This window comes from Xiphophorus maculatus, chromosome 11, assembly GCF_002775205.1.
Source record: "Xiphophorus maculatus strain JP 163 A chromosome 11, X_maculatus-5.0-male, whole genome shotgun sequence".
NCBI lineage: Eukaryota > Metazoa > Chordata > Actinopteri > Cyprinodontiformes > Poeciliidae > Xiphophorus > Xiphophorus maculatus.
In genome coordinates this window covers 15,725,644-15,744,218 of record NC_036453.1, presented here as the reverse complement: position 1 = coordinate 15,744,218, position 18,575 = coordinate 15,725,644, and the positions used below count along the sequence as shown (strand labels likewise).

The following is an 18,575-nucleotide window of genomic DNA, read 5'->3' as shown; positions in this document are numbered from 1 at the left end:
TTACAAATGTTGCGCAAATCTGATCTCTGCAAACAACCTTCACTTTTACCCTCAGGACACAGACCCGGACAAGAGAGCATAAACTCACGTGTTGTATGTTCGTACAATTGAAATTGAGATACCCAAAATCCTTTGCAATTCCACTTTCTAAAACGTCTGAACGTCGATGAGTGGTTTTTTCCCCTTTGGTTTTTGTACCCAGTGGCTCTGTTAGAGCCCATCAGCTATGTGCGCCAGCTTGCCTGCTGATCCAGAACTGACTGCTATCCAATTCTTTTTTCGTTTTTGTTTCCGGTTACCCGAACATCCTGAGTGAGCTTCATCAGCTCACACTAAGAGATACAGATTTCTAGTGTCTGGGATGAAAAGTATGTTAGTTAAATAAGACAATTTAACCGTCTTTCATTTTTACATGTTGGTGAATGCTCCTTACTGTGGTCTGATATGCTGCTGGTTGAAAGGTAACGTGTGTTAGAAATGTTGGCATTCAGAGCAGTTTATGAAAAGCAGGCTTTGGGGATTTCTTGGTCCTCTCTCTCTCTCTCTCTCTCTCTTTTTCACCTTAATTGTTCTCTCTTTCCTTCACACACACGCACACACACAGTTGGAGACCCTTAGGCCATGTTCCCTAGTTTAGCTTTGCTCCGAAGGATGAAGCTAAACTATTCGAACCTTTGCTCTCTTAATAGAAGAGAATAGCGGATCTTAACATTCAGCATCGCCTCAGTGCTGCTTTGGAATGAACACCTCAGTGAAAAATGCAGCACAGAAGCACATGTGAAGCACATACACCGCGTTCCAAATTATTATGCTAGTTGGATTTAAGTGTCATAAAGATTACATTTTTTGTTGTGCTATTAAATTTATAGATGGTATTGTGTGTCAGGGCTCTTTGAATCATTATAATTAATTTCAGAGAGCTGGTTGATTAGTTTGTCTGCTGAGCTCAATTAAAGGAAATCTACTTTAGAAGGATGTTCCAAATTATTAAGCAGGCCACAGGTTTCAAGCAATATGGGAAAGAGAAAGGATCTCTGCTGATGAAAATCATCAGATAGTGTAGTGCCGTATGACAAGATATGAAAACATTAGATATTTAACGAAAACTGACGCGTTCTTGTACTGCGAAGATATTTGTGGCTGATTCAGAACAAAGATGGGTTTGTGCAGATAAAGGCATAATGAGGAAGGTTTCTGTTAGACAAATTCATCGGATTAAGAGAGCAGCTGTTAAAATGCCTTTACAAAGCAGCAAACAGTTATTTGAAGCTGCTGGAGCCTCTGGAACCTCAAGGTGGAGGATCCTCCAGAGGCTTGCGGTGAATGAACCTACTATTCAGCCACCCCTAACCAGAGCTCACAAGCAGAAACGGCCGCAGTGGGTGGCCACCATGTGGCCACCACATCCCAACACTGCTGTGATGTCAGCAAGGAGGTGGTGGAGTCATTTTATGGGCAGAGATCATGGGGAGAGAATCATTGGTTGGCCCCTTCAGAGTCCCTGAAGGTATGAAAATGACCTCAGCAAAATATAAGGACTTTCTGACTGATCACTTTCTTTCATGGTTCAAAAAGAAGAACCGTACCTTCAGCAGCAAAACCATCTTCATGCATGACAATGCACCATCTCATGCTGCAAGGAATACCTCTGTGTCATTGGTTCTATGGGCATAAAAGGGGAGAAACTCATGCTGTGACCTCTGACCTCAACCCTATTGAGAACCTTTGGAGTTTCCTCAAGCAGAAGATCTGAGGGTGGAATTCAGTTCATATCAAACCAGCAGCTCTGGGAAGGTTTTCTGACATCCTGCAAAGAAATTCAAGCAGAAACGTTCCACAAACTCACAAGTTCAATGGATGCAAGAATTGCGCAGGTGAAATCAAAGAAGGTCCAATGTTAACATGTAACTTGGTCTGTTATGATATTTTTGATTGAAATAGCTTTTGATTTTAGTACATTTAATGCTGCACATTCAAAGAATGACCGTGTGCAGTTCTTTATAATCAGTGACGTGCGGTCAGGGGAGGCAGGTGAGGCAGTGCCTCACCAGCCATCATGGAAAGAAAGAAAATATATAATCATAAAGTAATTTAAATTGTTATATTCATCCGGTGGTTTGTACTAAAAATATTTATTTTTCATGTAGCTTCACCAATTTCGATTTTTATTTGTTCAAAATCGCTGAATTTTCTTATTTTCCCATTCAAATGCTTGGAAGCGATGCCGGTGAGGCAGCAGCGAGCTCTGCCTCACCTTGGATTGCGCAACCCCTGGCTCTGCGCTGGCTGCTAAGCGGAGAGAGCATGTTGCTGTACGGCGTCAATAAAATGGTTTAAACAAATTTAATATGTGAACTTATTTCCAATAATTTAGCTTATGTATATAATGTACAGTGCTTTTTGTCACCAACTGTGTTTGTGTAACGTGTTTCGTGTAATGAGCGATTATAAACGGCAGAGAACAGGTTCGAGGTGAGGCAGGCAGTTCTCTTGCCTCATGGCAGGGGGCGCTCAAGATCCCAGACGTTCGTCTTGTTCACTCCTCAACTGCCGAGTAAGTGACAGCGAGCTAGGCTAAACGATTCGGGAAGCAAGTCAAGTGCAGCGATAGATTATAATAGAGATAGTGATTTTTTTCCTCTCGCTTATCCCGACTTTCGACATGGATGACTACATTACAGCACTAAAAAAGTTTTCTCAAGTGGACTTTCAATCAAAGCAGGTAAGACAGTAATAACATTTATTTTGTTTTGTTTTTTAAGGAAATGTGTGTTTTGTGAGCTACAGTTTGTATGTGTAAGGATGTAGAAGTGAAACATAACCTGTAAACTGCTGTCAATCTATGCATCTATTTGCAAATCTGATTCTGATGACGTCAGTGCCTCACCAGCTATGAACCTCACCGCACGTCACTGTTTATAATCCATAAAATGTTTAGAAAATCTGCTGTGCATAATAATTTGGAAGAGTGCATTTTGAGTTTTTTTATTTTTGAAATAAATACTGTTCTCATGGGGAGCTTTGTTCAGTAAAAATTGATTTATATTGTAATGGTTCATGACTTAAAAATTATACTGACCATCATTTGCATTGACCATTTAAGAAAATATCACTTGCATAATAATTTGGAATACGGTGTAGATGCTTGAGAAATTTGCCAACTAGTGACCAAACGAAACAAGTTCATTTCCATGAGGCACAAGTTGCTCCTCCCACTGCTCAGGTATTTAATTACATCTATAGGACGAGGATGTTGGTGTTTTTTCATTCTCTTAAAATTCGGTGTGACTTTGGACCCACAACTGCAGGACAGGAATGGTGAACTTATCCCTGTCCTGACAGGAGATTGAAAAATAAAACAGACGGATGAAAAACTCACTGACATCGATTCTGTTGATGCTTTAGTGGGGTGATAATTTGATATGACAAAGAAGTAAGTATCTATTCAGGATTTAATTTAATGTTTAATGATTTAATGTTAGAACAAGAGAAGTGGCTTTGATATCTGGGGAGGCCAAAGGTCCAACCTCAGTCTAATATACTCCTCTGAATGCTTTTATATCTTCTTTTTTTCATGTTCTTCCATTTAGATTTTTCCTTTTATTGGTTGTTTCAAACTCAGAATTGTCAAACTTTTTCTTTTTTTTTTTTGTTAGAAAGATGGGATAAGCTGAGTGAATACAAACTGCATTCTTGAAATGACGACAGATTTATTAAGTGGTAAAAAAAATTCCAAACAGGAATTTAACCCCATGAGAAAGGAAATTCTCCGCCTCATCAAATGGTTTACTCTGGTTAACCACATGCCTTTGGAGATTTGAGGTCAGTCTCAATAAATCACATCAACAGAATCTCTTTGACCACAAACCCTGACTGTGACGAACCCACCTGGTTTCAAGGTGACTGAGGGTTAAGAGCATTTCCCCCAACAAAGCAAGTTTCCTTGTCACTGAAACAGAAGTAGAACTGAGTTCAAGCTTGTTCTCCAATGTTTGGATGTTCTCTAAACATCCCTTTATCAACTAAGGACAAGACATCATCTTTTCTAAATGACTTATTCTTTTAAAGGAAGAAAAAACAACAATGTTGTCAAAAATGAGACTGATGCTTTTGTAGGCAGAAGTAGTCGTAGTGCTTTCAGGGAAATAATGCTATGAACCACTTTGTGAAAGGATCCTCCTGTGTTTGCTTTGCTTTCACTTGGGAGGGAACATGTGCTGCCTCAGATAAATAACCCTCCAGCATTGAGTTCCTTTGCCTCTGACTCTGTGGCATACACAATTACTTCCTATGACAGGCTGACATCGATTTTTTTTTTTTTCCTAATAAGAATTCCTCGGAATGAAGGTAAAAAAAACGTTCAGACACCATAAGTAGTGCACATACAGTATGTGCCACTGCTATAGAATTCCTTTCTTTATTGTTTAGGTGCATTGGGATAAGTGCAAGCAAATACTGAACACTACAACATCCATAGCTAGTTTGAAATGGACACTTACCAACACAGAACTGTTCAGAAAACAGTAAAGCACAGCAAGAAACAAGTATAATTGCATATATTTTAAAATTTTTCTTAAAACAGAATACAATGAAACAAGAACCACCATGGAACCATCACGGGCTACCATCACTACAAGATTGGTCTTCAAGAAACAGTTTTTTTTTTTTTTTCCTACTGTGCCAGTCTGACCTTTCAAGCATCTAAAAATTAAGCACCCGGTCAGAAATTTGACAATGTTGTCAAACATCCTCATTTTCTATTTTCCCAGAACATGGCAATGATAAAATCTAAAAGGATTTTTGTCCAAAATGTGACTTGAATTTGTCACATATCACCTTTTGAGGCCTGGTGGTCGTTGATGTTTGAAACCAAGAGGACATGCAGCAACTTTAATGGAAAGTTTTGTCTGAATGAAGGAGAATCCAGAACCGAACCAACATTATTTCACCTCTGAAACCTGCTGGGTTCACCGTTCACTGTTAAGTTTGGATCAGAACTACTGCTCACAGACAAAAGAGCAAACTGACACACATTTTACATTTAATTTAAACATCTTTCACTCAGTGATAAATTAGAGTTTTCTTTAAGTTAAAGTAAATCGCAATTAAACGATTCCTTTGTTCATATTTTTGTGCATACTCACTATAATTTCATTTTCCCCTTGGTTTGGACTCACCATCTAGCTGAGGAGTTTGGAGGGACTGGCTGCCCCATAATTAAGGCTTTTAAAGGTTCATTCTAGCAATGATCGCACCAGCAGGTAGAACGGAAAAGAAAATAGAGGCTTTTGTTTTCTTTTACAGATGTATATATTTATTCTACTACCACTGCGCTACTGCGTATGGAAAATTACATTTTGAAGGGATTTAGCAATGTAGGAGTGTTTGTCAAGAGGATTATTTTCTTTTCTATAGCTTATTAAGATTGCATTGTTAGGTCTAGCCTGTATGCTAATGGTCCAGGCTGTTGAGAATCGCGAGTGTTTTCATTTCTGTGTAAACCCAGTTGAATTTTTTTTTCCCTTTTTGGGTGTTAAGATGTAAAGAAGTGAAAAAATTTTGCTTTTTGCTTGTTTGAGTTTTCTGGAAAATGACAAAAGAATAAAGTAAAAAAACAAACAAACAAAAAAAAACACCTCACTGTGAACATTGTAGACATTGTGCGTTACTCCACAGCGGCCTGTCTTAAATTCCACCCGTGTAACATTGCATGTTCCCAACATGCTGACTCCACTGATCAGTCTTACATTTTTTATCGAGTCATCCACAACCTTTTGTTCGGCCTGCTTAGTTGAAGATTCATTTTTCACAGAAGAGCTGAAACCTCCACGGGAAAACTACGCAGTTCAGGAAAAACAAGCCAAACAAACAAACAAAAAAGAAGAGCTGGAGAAGTCTGCTGCTGTTGGCAAAGAAGGTGCAGTTGGTCAGTTGTGCTGGCCAGAGGGGGGGCTTTGCTCTCTGGCCCAGAGGACTCAGCAGAGTAGACTGCACACAGGCCATTCTTTTGTATTGCTGTTTTATTTAAATGTGCACTTAGATGGAAGCTACCGCACCACATTGTACACAAAACAAAATCTGGCATTTATCTTTTGCAAATAGTTGCACAGTCAAAATAGATAAAGGCAGCACTGCTATATGGAGCTCTACCGTCAGGCAATCCTCTGCAGCACCGTTTAGAGTAAGGTACGTCAGTAAAAGCACAAGATGACTTTATTTAGTTCAGCTCAGAAGGTGAGGCTGTAAGAGTGCAACACATCTAACTGGAAACTCAGCGGCATCTGGAGATAAGACCCGGGTTAACACTGCAGGAGCGATTGAGACTTATAGGTGTGTTGGAATCTGCAATCACTACAAACCCGGATGCAAAACGACTTCACCTTAATGAAGCAGACGAGCTGACAAGAACGCATAACGAATGGAAAATGGAGGGGCTAGAAGAGCCGCCAGAGTCGCGGGAGCAGCTACACAACACGCTGTCACATATTTTCTCTTTAATCTCAGCCGTGCACGTTTAGTGATCTGAGAAAGTATTACAGAGGAATGCAGTTACACAAACTGGGTTGGCCTTAGCACACTGGCAGCACAAACATGCGGAGTCACATTTCTACAGGCCCTCTGTCTCAGTCACAGCAGCCCAAGTAGCAGGGGAACTGTGAGTTTTATCTTCAGGCCACTGGCGTCTCAAAGCAGAAGGACACAGATGCTTGTTCATTCATTCTCTGCTGGAGGTGCTGCCATTTTAAACCTCTATAGTTCACTTTTTTCCACTCAGAGACTCATTGACATCACGTGCTGCATTTCACCCGTAATTAGTCTTTAGTATCTTACAATTAGACATATTAATGCAAAGCTTCTTCCTTGCTCTTTGCCTGTTCAGGAGCTGAGAGTTTCAAATGGGGATGTAGCTGCACATTCTGTCCTTGTTGCTTTTGAGAATAAATAATTATGTGTTTTCCTTCCACCTCTTTCTAGCTAGTTGCTAAGCAAAACGTTAAAGAAATGACATATTAGGAAATGCAAATGAGAGCTAGGCTTGGAGGAAATGACACATTAGGGTACGCCCTCTTTAGGACGTAGCTCAGATAGAGGCTAATAAAGCAGATCACAAACTGTTCTTGGTTGCCATTTTGTCTTGCTAGCTCTTAAACTTAGCATGTCAGAATGGACCAGCTGTAGTTTGGTATTAATAAATGGAATTCATGAATTCAACTCACTGACTCTTCTTCAACCTCATACATCAATAACTCAGCATGGAGAACGGATAATTCTTCACATTGCACACAGCAGAACTCTTGCTACAGACCTACATGTAGTTTACTGTGAACTTGTGTTTTGGCAACAGTTACGGTTAGCCTAAAGCTAAACGGGGCGCCTGATGCGTAGACTGCAGGGTCCATCACAGTCAGATCAGCTTTGTAACTTTTCCTTCATGTTTTCCTCTCAGATGCACCAGAATTATTTTATACCATCTGGCTACTTTTACCTTAGCAATATACACATTTTGAATTAATCAGATTTTTTTTATTTCTTCCACTTTTTTCAGGGCTATATATCTTATATGCAGCATACAACAGTTGTCTTTGGCTGTTGTAGACAGAAAGCTGAGGCATTTCTGTCTGGAGAACAAGGGAAGACTTCTCATAGGGAAGGGACTCAAATCATTTTAGTGCACTCTATTGGATTATAAAGATATCGCTTTACTGACAATTGGAAAATGCTCCAAGAGGAGGGCTGTTTGGGCTCACGCAGAGCCACAAGGATGGCTCTGTCTATTTCATAGTAAACAAACCAAACAAAGAGGAAAAACACCAAATTCAATTCTTAGCTTGTAAAATCTCCCTTATTGACTTCTTATGTGGCGAGTAGGAGCCTGCAAATAGAGCCAACAATACCTGACCTTTAAGATTAGATGTTCTGCAATGACTTCCCCTGTGCTTACAAAAGAAAGAGAAAAAAAAAATCATTTTTCCTGTTTTCCTTTCAGTCTTGATATTAATATATTTCCCCAGGAACCTCTGCTTCTTTAAAAAAAAATATGCGACATATTGATTTGTGTTTACAGAATAACTGCTCAAATTTAACATAAGGTCAACATAAAGAGAGCTGCATAATTATTGCATTGATTAGTTTTGGAAGGTTAACTCTGGTCCAGATTTGTGGAAGCACTGAATTATACAAAAAAAGGAGAACAAGAGCCGAGTTTTAGAACTTACTGCTATTACAGTTAAATGTGCCATGTTTACTGAAAACAGAAATTGATAAATATGTTTAAAAAAAATTAAATTAAATAAGCTTTTCCGTTTATATAAAGGGCCTGCCGGAAAGCACACACCCAAAAACAAAGTGAAAGCAAATGAAAAACCTTTGATTTAAATCTTTCGTCCCAAAGCATAAACACACATGGCCTTGTCAGAGACACACAAAAAAAATCCCATCCAGCTCCGAATCATTTCATGCTCGTCTAATGAGCAGCGCAGCAAAGCTACAGTACGCTATGAAGAAAATCAATCATGTAGAACATCATGGCATGCCAAAGGATTGTCAGATTTGTCAGCTAATTTCATGCTAATTGAGTCCCCAACCTTGGTGTTATTTTTATCCATGTTGCGCCTCTGATCTTGTGGGACTGTGGGCTCTCTGTTCACGTGTCTTTAATTACATTGAAAACATCAATCACTCCTTTCCCTTCTCTTGTCAGTACCTGCCAAGATAACGAATATATCGAAGGACGTCACAGTGAACGAGGGCAGCAGCGTCAATCTGATGTGCCAGGCGGTGGGACGACCTGAGGCCAGCGTCACCTGGAGGCATCAGTCACCGAGAGGTAGGGAAGACTTCTTCTTTTGTTTTAGTGTTTTACTAAGACCCATTTCTGCCCCGACGCTTGTCAGCAAAGTTTTATTCGATAAGGCATCTTGTAGCCCACAACCTGAATTTCTTCACTTACAGGCAACTGAATACTTTTGATCGTAATGTGTATTTCAGTGTGGAAGAGGGGAAACAAAATACAAATTAGAAAACTTGTAAAATGCTCCTCATCAAAGTCTTAAGATGGGAGAATAATTTAAAGACATTCACATTCATTAAGGTTGAATCATAACCAGATTGTAAGTAGCTATTAAACGTGTAAGAACAAGAAACAGCAGCAAGTGACAAAAAAATAAGACGAGAAAAATTCTTAAAAAAAAAAGAAAAGAAAACCTCACCAAGCTGTTCACTAGCTGATGGACGGGTTATGCTTATTAGCCTTAACAAGTCCAAATCTGCACATAAATTAGTTTTTTTATGTCATTTTCAGTCAGGCATTCACACTGTCATGATCCCAAGATGGCGAAGGCAAAACGTCGTTCTGTATTGCAGAAAAGCATAGCAGAACATGAGCTGGACTTGCAAGGCCGGTCATAATGATCTGTCACTGCAGAGTTTGGAAACATTGATATAGTGAATGTGGAAGAAAGTTTTATCTTGTGAGGGGAACTGATTTCAAGTAGATGCATGACAAGGACATCCCACTGGAGACGTCTCGTTTCATCAGTCACAGAGGCTCAGCCAGGGATCTGGGGGTCTTCTTTCTTCAATGGAACAGAAAAGCTTCAGGTGCATCACCAAACCATGGCTGGCCATGTGAAGATGTTGCGCTGGGCTGGTGTCCCTCTAGTCTGAGGATCCCTCGTCGCTATGGCGAGGACTACAGCAGTACTCAAACCTGTCTGACAAAGCACTTCATTCAGGAGAATAGACGCGTTGCAATGTGACGTGACACGCGCAAGATCCCCTTACTCATCGACAACGTCTAGCACTGGTTTCATTTGTCAACACAACACGCTAAGTCTTAAATGTACACGTAAGGAACTAAGCAACCAGCGCTTTGTTTAGACGACCACTTGCTACTTATCGCAAAATAAGCATCAAGCCGGTAAACATAACCGCAAGTTCTGTTCTCTGTGCGTAAAATGTTTGCATGTTTTTGGCGGTGAGTCCTGACACATTAATGGAGGTGTTGTCAATCAGTTGCTATGGCAACGGGTCTACGTTAAGAGTAGCCGACACAGAGATCGAGAAAAAAGGGAGCAAGTGATTTCGAGTAATTCTTCAATGTACCAACAATTTCTGTACATTGTTTTTTTTTGTTTTGTTTTTTTGGGGGGGGGGTTCCATTTGCCAAATTAATACCTACAGTACATGTCCAAGTTTCGCTTTGTTAACGGAACTATTTTAACTCGGGAGTGCGCTATGGATGTCGAGTAAAAGTAAAATTGTCTTTTTGCCTCCATTGTGCCCATAAAAATAAAACGGACAAATTAGAATTTGTAGAACATAAATGAATAAGCAATCACAGGAAGGGTCATAAAATTCTTAAAACCCTTGAAATCTGTATCTTTATTTTAACAATCAAGTTGTTCTCTGCCTTACAGTTTTAATCACTTTGAAATACAATGCAGACAGCAGACATTTCTGTCCGTTCCGTCCAGAAATCCTGAGTGCATTTTCACCCCAGAGAAGCAGTTTCCTTCGAGTGCAGTCAGCTTTACTGCGCTAAAAATACTGACAAGATTTAAGCGGAGGACAGAAAGTTTTCTGGGATTGTACAGCCTGGAGATGAACATTTGAAAGGTCATGTTGGCGAAAACAGCAGGATTAACAACGTGATGGCTGCTCTGTGAAAAAGAAAAAAAAAATAATCCTGGTCTCTGAATGTCTCACCCTCTATCATGCGCACACAAGCACACACAACCTTGTACTTCCATCAGTCAGAGGAGCTTGTATTCAGTTTCTTTTTAGTAACCACATTTATGCCTAACCCAGAGGTTTCCCTAATTACAATTAGAGTAAAGCCACTTGATTTGGTTGTTAACAGGCAAACGTATTTTTGAAGGAACTTATCTTCGCAGTTTAATGTAATTTCTCATATTTGTCTGCTTTGATATTTACACACATACCGTGACAAACCCTCCTGAAACTCAGAGATCTCTGAAAGTGACTACTTGCAAACTTCTTCTTGTTTGCGGATGCACCATTTGTCAGACAAAGTTTAATTTATGTCTTCAGCAGTGGAAGACATAAATGATGTGAACCCAAAGGGAAAGCGGAGTATTCCTGTGATCAGAGCCTTAGTTTCCAACAGGTTGCCAACAGACAAGGAATTAGAATGAATGGGGCTGAGGAATCTAAATTTAAACCGAGCACCAAAAGCCCTGCAGCTGTCTTTCCTTTCTACTTCATAGAGGTAAAAAGCCCAGGAAGGAAAATCCTCATTCCACATCATGCTTGGGTTATGACAGACCACCAGAGAAGAAATTTCAGCTTCTAGAAGGAATTAACAGCATTGCTGAGAGCAGATGAGGGATGAGTTTAGGTTTTAGAAATAATGAGTAAAGTTGTGTTTTCTGATGGGTAATAATTCATCAGGGGCCTCGTGCATAAAGCGTGCATGCGCACAAAAGATTGTGCGGCGCCATATTTTACGCACAAGAATAAAAATTAACATTGCGTCAAAGTTTGCTTAAATATACGCACACTTTTTCGTTGGTGTGAAAATGTGCGGCAGCCACGCAAACCTTTTCTGTGGACGATATCAAACTACAAAGCGTCAAAACTCACCTAAATACACTGAAATCTGATGACATTCGTTGTTATCTAGACCAAGAAGCATCAAACCCGATAATTTTCATGATTTTAATATTTTATTGTTTAAACATAAACGATGAAACTGAACCGCATTCATCCTCAGACAATAACCTAACAAGTACACAAAATAAAGAAAATAAAATTAAAGTATGTGAAAACCTCACTCCAATGTAAATAGTACTTTTCCTCAGTTTTTGTCTCATAAAGATGTAACGCGTTGGTCTGTGCGCCGGAGTGCATGAAATGCATCTATGGGGTCATTTCATTCTCACTAAAAGAAGAAAACAGCAGATTAACTCAAACCTGCTGATTAAAAATAATCAACAGGTTTGATTATTTTAAGGTGATCAAGGTGTGTATACATACAATCTCATGTATAAAAGCAGCCGCCAATTGTGGAGCTTTGGCTCTGATGGAGAACATCGCCAATGGAAGGATTCAGAGGGAGCGATTGATCAGAGATCATATTGATCTGCTGGGAAATGCTGCTGATGGTTTATTAGTGTTTAGATTAGACTGATCATCCTGGAGCTCTGAGCAAAAGAGCCGTGCGGTACCAGTACCGGTCCAGCTGCAGTCATCCTTCAGTCGAGTCGCCCGCTTTGTGAATGCGCCTTATGGACATTCTAGTATTTAGAATAAACGTCCGCATTCCCCATTCAAAGGAATCTCTGACACGCTGTCTGTCTTTAAATCCTGGCTGAACGCGCTGCTGTTCTAACAGGCATTTGCAGGAACTCTTTATTTTTTATTTTTTTTATTTGGATTTTTTTTTTTAAATGTATTTTTATTTTTGTGAGGTGACATTATGTGTCCTCAAAGCACCTTTTAAATAAAATATATAATTATTATTATAAATACTTATACTGCGTCGAACAAGGACGTTGCCATGGTTATTGCTTCACGTGGTGGCAGACTTCCGGATATTTAAACTAATTTACATATGTATTTATGAGTGGCGACAGGGCGGACCATCAGCTGCGCTCTATTTCCCGCAAATTAGGATTTATAAAGGAAAGGTTTGCGGCCACGCTCACGCCTTTACGCATCCAATTTTTTTTGTGCACCACACTTTTACAAATTTTTCCGTACGCCAAGTTTTAGTGTGAAAACTGCGCACGCTTTTTATGCATGATGCCCCAGATCATGACATTTAGATTTATTTGTGGTGTTATTTGTTTACATTGAAGACAGCCGCTCTGGATGTGGTGAACAAAATTCTATGCAAAGCATTATAGGTTATAGGGAGAAGGCAGACCTTGATACAATGGGATGCATGGGTCCGTATTTTTAAAGGATATTATTATTATACTATTTTAGGTGCAATGCCCTCTATGCAAAGTCTGGAACCCAGTGATACATAATGGAGGAACTTTGACTGGCCTTGATGTCAACACTTGATATATAGTTTTTGTACTTGATGCTAAACAGAGCGGTGGGAACATTGTGATGCAGAATAGTGAAAGAAATGTTGGTTAATCCTTAATAAAAGGGTCACAGGGAAAAAAAATGGAATATGATCTGTGTATTTATGAGTTTAATATGTTTATGTAAATTGTGTGTGTGTGTGGGCGTGTATGTACTACATTTAGCAGACCGCTAGCACAACTTTTATCAATGCAGGTCATTTGTGGAAAGGGAGGACATTTTCTTGGTCCTCCCTTTGCTCAGGTCTTCTGTCGTCTCCTAGCTAAGCTTAGAGGTATGATGTTAACTAAGTTTTGGTTAAGGCTAGAGTTAAGGAATAAAGTAGTGATGGTTATCTGATTGAAAGTGAAAAACACAATGGCTCTTACAGCAACAACAATGAAGAAGACGGCAATTAATTTTGTTCAAAAAAATCTCAAAAGTAAGACAAGAAATAGTAATTGTTCTTTTTTTATTATGTCCTGTGTGACAGTGAATTGAGTGCCAAGGTGAATCCCACCAGATTTACTTTCACATCACTGGAGCTTTACAGCTTTCACGATGATGTATATCTATATAAACCATTATTAGAAATTTCAAAACTCTAGAGTTTACTTCATAGGAATATCTGTTTACCTGCTTACTTCCAAAACACTGTTTAAACATCTGCCTCTTTACGCCTTTTTGCATTTCCAGCCAAATTATTATTTATGATGACTACAGCCAGATTTAAATCTACTGACCTGTTTTCTTTCAGCTCGAGTAATTTAGGTAGTTGAAGCAGCACAACCTGTGGCCTGACAAACTGGCTCCAATCAAATTAAGACTTGGCTGGTGGCCACAGCTGTTTCGGTGTTTTCTTGGCACATCACAGCCAAAAGAAATGCCAAGAAGCTGCGTGTGCACGCCTGTGTGTGTGTGCGCGTTCTCATCTGCATGCGTACTCGTGTGTGCTGTGCTCTAATTGTGTCAGTACTGCGCTTCCCACTGAGCATTGAGCAGCGTGAGTCATGTGCTGCTTCTCTATAGGATTAGATGTTCAGCCTGGAAATGACAGGGATGCTTACAGCCCAGCTGTTTCCGACTCCCTCCCCATTACCTCCAGCCAGTAGAATCTTTTCCACAAAGCCAGGTGGATCACCACAACGTTTCCGATCCATCGGCAAAAATCACGTCGTTTCCTCTTTAAACCCTAAACTTGATGGGTTTTATTAAAGGGGAGGGAACCATGCTTCATTAACTTCCATAATTTCAAGTTGCAGCTAGCGCGTTGTGCTGTACGCAAGCAGCAGTCGTGGCAAAAGGAACTTGACTTGATCTCCTGGCATCTAAATACAGACAATTCAGTGTGTTGCCTGTAGGTGTGTTTTGTTTCTGTGTTTGTGGGGAAAGCGTAATGGATTATCTTACTTGACATTTCTCTGAGTTGCATGAAAAGACAGACTACGTAGAGAAATGTTTAGGCGGCTAAGCAAATTCTCGTTGCCACAAATCTTAAATGACTTTTCCTGCAGAGAGGCATTTTCCTGATCTGCTCCTCATGGTTTGCTTTTCTCGTTTGTTCCCAGCAGTAATGGACTGTTCCCTCTGAAGAGAGCTGTTAGATCAACGCTAAAGGAAGCAAACCTTCTCCCAGAGTCCAACTGGAATCTGCGAAGGTCTCAGATCTGCCGTGTAGCCGCTTTGTCGTTTTGACGGTTGTTGTTGCATGAACTGCCAATTAAAACAATTTCACACTCACAGTTTGTGAGTATCAAACAGCAACTGTACCACAGCAGCTGTTTGATACAGAAGCAAGCGTTGACGTTCCACTTTCGAACTGACGTGTGACATTAGGAAACAGCCCCCTGCTGCCAAGAAAACAGAAGCAAATAAAAAGGATGGTGTTTACTATAAGGCTAGGTAAACTGAGCAGCCATCATATTCCACAAGATAGTAAATAATATCCTTGCTCCCCCTTCCACCACTAACTGTAGAGAGGCTCTCGAGCCACAATAATTTGTGCCAATAAATCCTGCAGTAGGTGTGTTGACATAAATGAGACTTGTGTGGAGAGCGTCAGACCATAAATGTGTAGCCTCATTGGCCCTTTACTTAATATATGTACCAAGTCAACTTAAGTCACCATTATTTTATGCAGTTCAATGCTTAGTCTCCATCTGAGCACAAGGGGACTTCATAAATTATTCAGCAGCGTCCTCTGATTCCAGCAGCAGGTCAGCAGAAGGATTAAAAGGTTTATAGTTTGAGGAAAACTGTTTATTTAGGGACAACGCAGTTAAGATCCCTGCAGCCTATTTAAGGGTCAGTCCAGCAGATGTCCAGTGGGAAAACAGTCTGCCAGATATCACTAAGGATTAATTTCTAGAGGTGATGTACATGACTGCAGCTCCAAATATCATCCATCCATACATCATCTATACCTGCCTGTCCTTACTGGCCTTGGTTGTGGGGGGCTGGTGCCCAACTCCGTAGGCCATTGGTCGAGAGGTGGGGTACACCCTGGACAGATAGCCGTTAGAAGACAGTCCATGAAGACAAAGGACCGTCTTCATGGACTGTCTTCAAAGGACCATCTTCCTGTGAAGATCTTCATGGTCCTTTGAAAGACCGTCTTCATGGTCCTTTGAAGACAGACCATGAAGAAGGTCCTTTGTCTTCATGGTCCTTGCACACACCCACAGACACACAAATACCAAAATGTGATTTAGATTAAATAACTGGTGGGATTCTTAATATGTTGAATTTAGTTAATTGTCGTTAACTAATCCCAATGAATCACATTTAAATCAAAAACAAAACTAAGCAAAATATTGACATATCAACATTTTTAATTCAGCCCCCCTTTTTGCTGCTAAACTGTTAAATTAAATAGCCGTATGAGCTCAACCTCAGCCCCAAAGGGTTTTCCAAAAATCCAGGTTTGAAATTTGACCTCCAGGATCAAAGCAAAAGATTAAAATCAGTTATGTACAGTGGAAGAGTCCCTGTAAACCTTCCAAAAGAGGCGTTCAAGATGCATCCCAGTTGGAGGCACCACTTCACCTGATTTCTTTCAATGAAGAGGAAACAAAAGGGGAACTCACCCCAACACAACCCACAAAGGATCTCACCTCAGATGCTGTTATTAGGAATGTAGTTCTGAGGATAGAATGGAATGAAATACAATAGAAATTCACTTTATTGTCCCATTAATAGACAATAACAGGTATCATATAAAATATATAAAAACAGAACAAAGGGTAAAATACTGTACACTAACGGCATGATCTAGATTAGAGCTGGCAGATATAATAAATAAGCACTATGCTTAATATGATTTTTGAGTAAAATAACAGCCTCAGTACTTGAGCATAAATTTACAAAATAATCATTCAGTTTCTCTAAGCTCTTATGAATACATTACAACCCCCCACTACCCCACTCATGTGGGAAATCCCACAGTGTGCAGATTTTTTTTTACCAGGTAGGATGAGCGATTCTGTTAGAAATATATAAAGAGACCTTCAGGAGCTACAGATGAAATCAGATATTTGCATACACCAAATAAGAAGACACAAACTCATTTCTTTCTCCCCTCACTGTCTAAAGTTAAATCCAACCAAGCTTTTCTTGTTTTAGCTTAGAATTACCGATATTATTTCTGTTTCTAAATGCCAGAAAACTTTGTTTGTAACTTTCCTTGAATTCAAAAGTTTACATACACGCATAGTGTCTTTCAAACTGTATGACTTCAGTCAAACATTTTTGATACTCTCCCACTTTTCCTCTACGTGTGTAGTTTCATCGTTTGTCTGGCATTTCCACAGAAAGGGTGCTTGTTAAGAATTAGCATTGATTAGAATGATTTTTTTTATTTCTTGCCAAGTAATTGGAAGGCAGAAACACAGCAGAAAACCAACAGCAAGCATAATTCTCTACAGAGGCTGTGTGAAGCTTAAGCATTCAAAGACTAACTTTTTAGTCAGTGTTTTCTTAATGCTGCGAATCTGAAGTACAAAAAGGTGCAATTTTTTATTAAAAAATGCAATTTGTAAAGCTGTTTAGCTTTATATGTGCTTTTTAAACAAAATATGTGTCCAGTCTGCACATCGGTGAACTCCTATTCAGAATGATCGTTTTCATATTGCCTATAAATTGCCATTTGATTTATATTTTTAATAACGGTTTCATTCCCTATAGTTTGACGTAGCAATGTTGCCACGTGTTTCTCACGTATGGTAGTCTACAAATTTCCATGCGTGAAAGTTTGAGAGGGCAAAGAGACGAAAACCACTAATTGATATTCAGATGAATATTTTTTTTCTATGGTATCTAAAATACTGGACTAGAGATGCAGCATAGAGCAAAACTATGGCTGAATGGAAAAACACAGACTTGTGTAAGACTAAAATCGTTTAACTTCAAGTGAATAAAAGCACGTCTTTGATTTGTATATCAGCATGCTGGCTTTGTGCACGGCTTCAGGGCTTCAGGGCGCCTCCTGGGTGGGACCTTGACCTCTCTGTCTGACCCTTAGAGCAACAGTCAGAGCAACAGTGATTCTTTGTTGCACCTCACCAAAGCTGTGCAACACAGACAAATCTTTACAAATGTAATTTGTGTGAAATCTAATTTAAACTCAGCGTGTGCGCCGTCTCGTCGGCACATTCCACAAGATCGGATCTTTATACTTTACAAAGTTTGGATAAAAAGTCCATCATTAGATATGATTTCATGAGGTTTGACGACTTTATCCATTTTTGCTTCCTCAAACAATTCCCTAAAAGCATCAATCGTTAGCACCTGAGCTATTACATGCACTTGTAGAGAGACCGACCGTCAACAGAGTCGGTAGAAGCGCCACAAATCACGACTGTAAAATATCATTTTACAGGACGACCTTTGGACAAGCAGCCTTCTCTGTTAGGAGCTGTAAGGTTTGGCGTTGATTTTAAGACCATATTTGACATTAAAATGTTCACTTTATGGCTCAGGAATTTGCTGGAGATAAATCAAAACTGTACTCATTGTTATTCTTTCAATTCATTCATTTTAAATAGATTATTTTTATAACATCTTTAATCATTTTATTGTATTTACTTTTGATCTTAACTTTTCATCATATATAACTCTTAAAAGACCTTCTGAAGGCTGGAGTTGTGAATTAGCCCTGGCTGGGAATACAGAAGGATGCATCTGAACGACTTGATCAATGTTTCTTGTATCTGTCTTGTATCTGACTATTGACATTGTAGATTCACACTGAAGGCATCAAAACTATGAATAACACATGTGGAAATATGCACTAAACAAAAAAGTGTAAAACAACTGAAAATACCCCTTATATTCTAGTTTCTTCAAAGTAGCAACCTTTTGCTGTGATTACTGCTTTGCACACACTCTGCATTTTCTTGATGAGCTTCAAGAGGTCGTCACCTGAAATGGTTTTCACTTCATAGGTCAACCTGTCAGGTTAATAAGTGGGATTTCTTGCCTTATAAATAGTCATGAAAATAAAGAAAACCCATTGAATTAGAAGGTGTGTCCAAACTTTT

At 39.5% G+C, this 18,575-nt stretch overlaps 1 protein-coding gene across 1 annotated transcript in view; it reads left to right on the top strand.

The window, feature by feature from the left end:
• Positions 1-18,575, top strand: part of LOC102219138 (opioid-binding protein/cell adhesion molecule-like) — a 151,302-nt gene that overhangs the window by 92,754 nt on the left and 39,973 nt on the right. Inside the window, exon 3 of the mRNA XM_005803528.2 lies at positions 8,702-8,827. Coding sequence (XP_005803585.1) covers positions 8,702-8,827 — 126 coding nt within the window. The remainder of the gene's footprint in view (positions 1-8,701; positions 8,828-18,575) is intronic.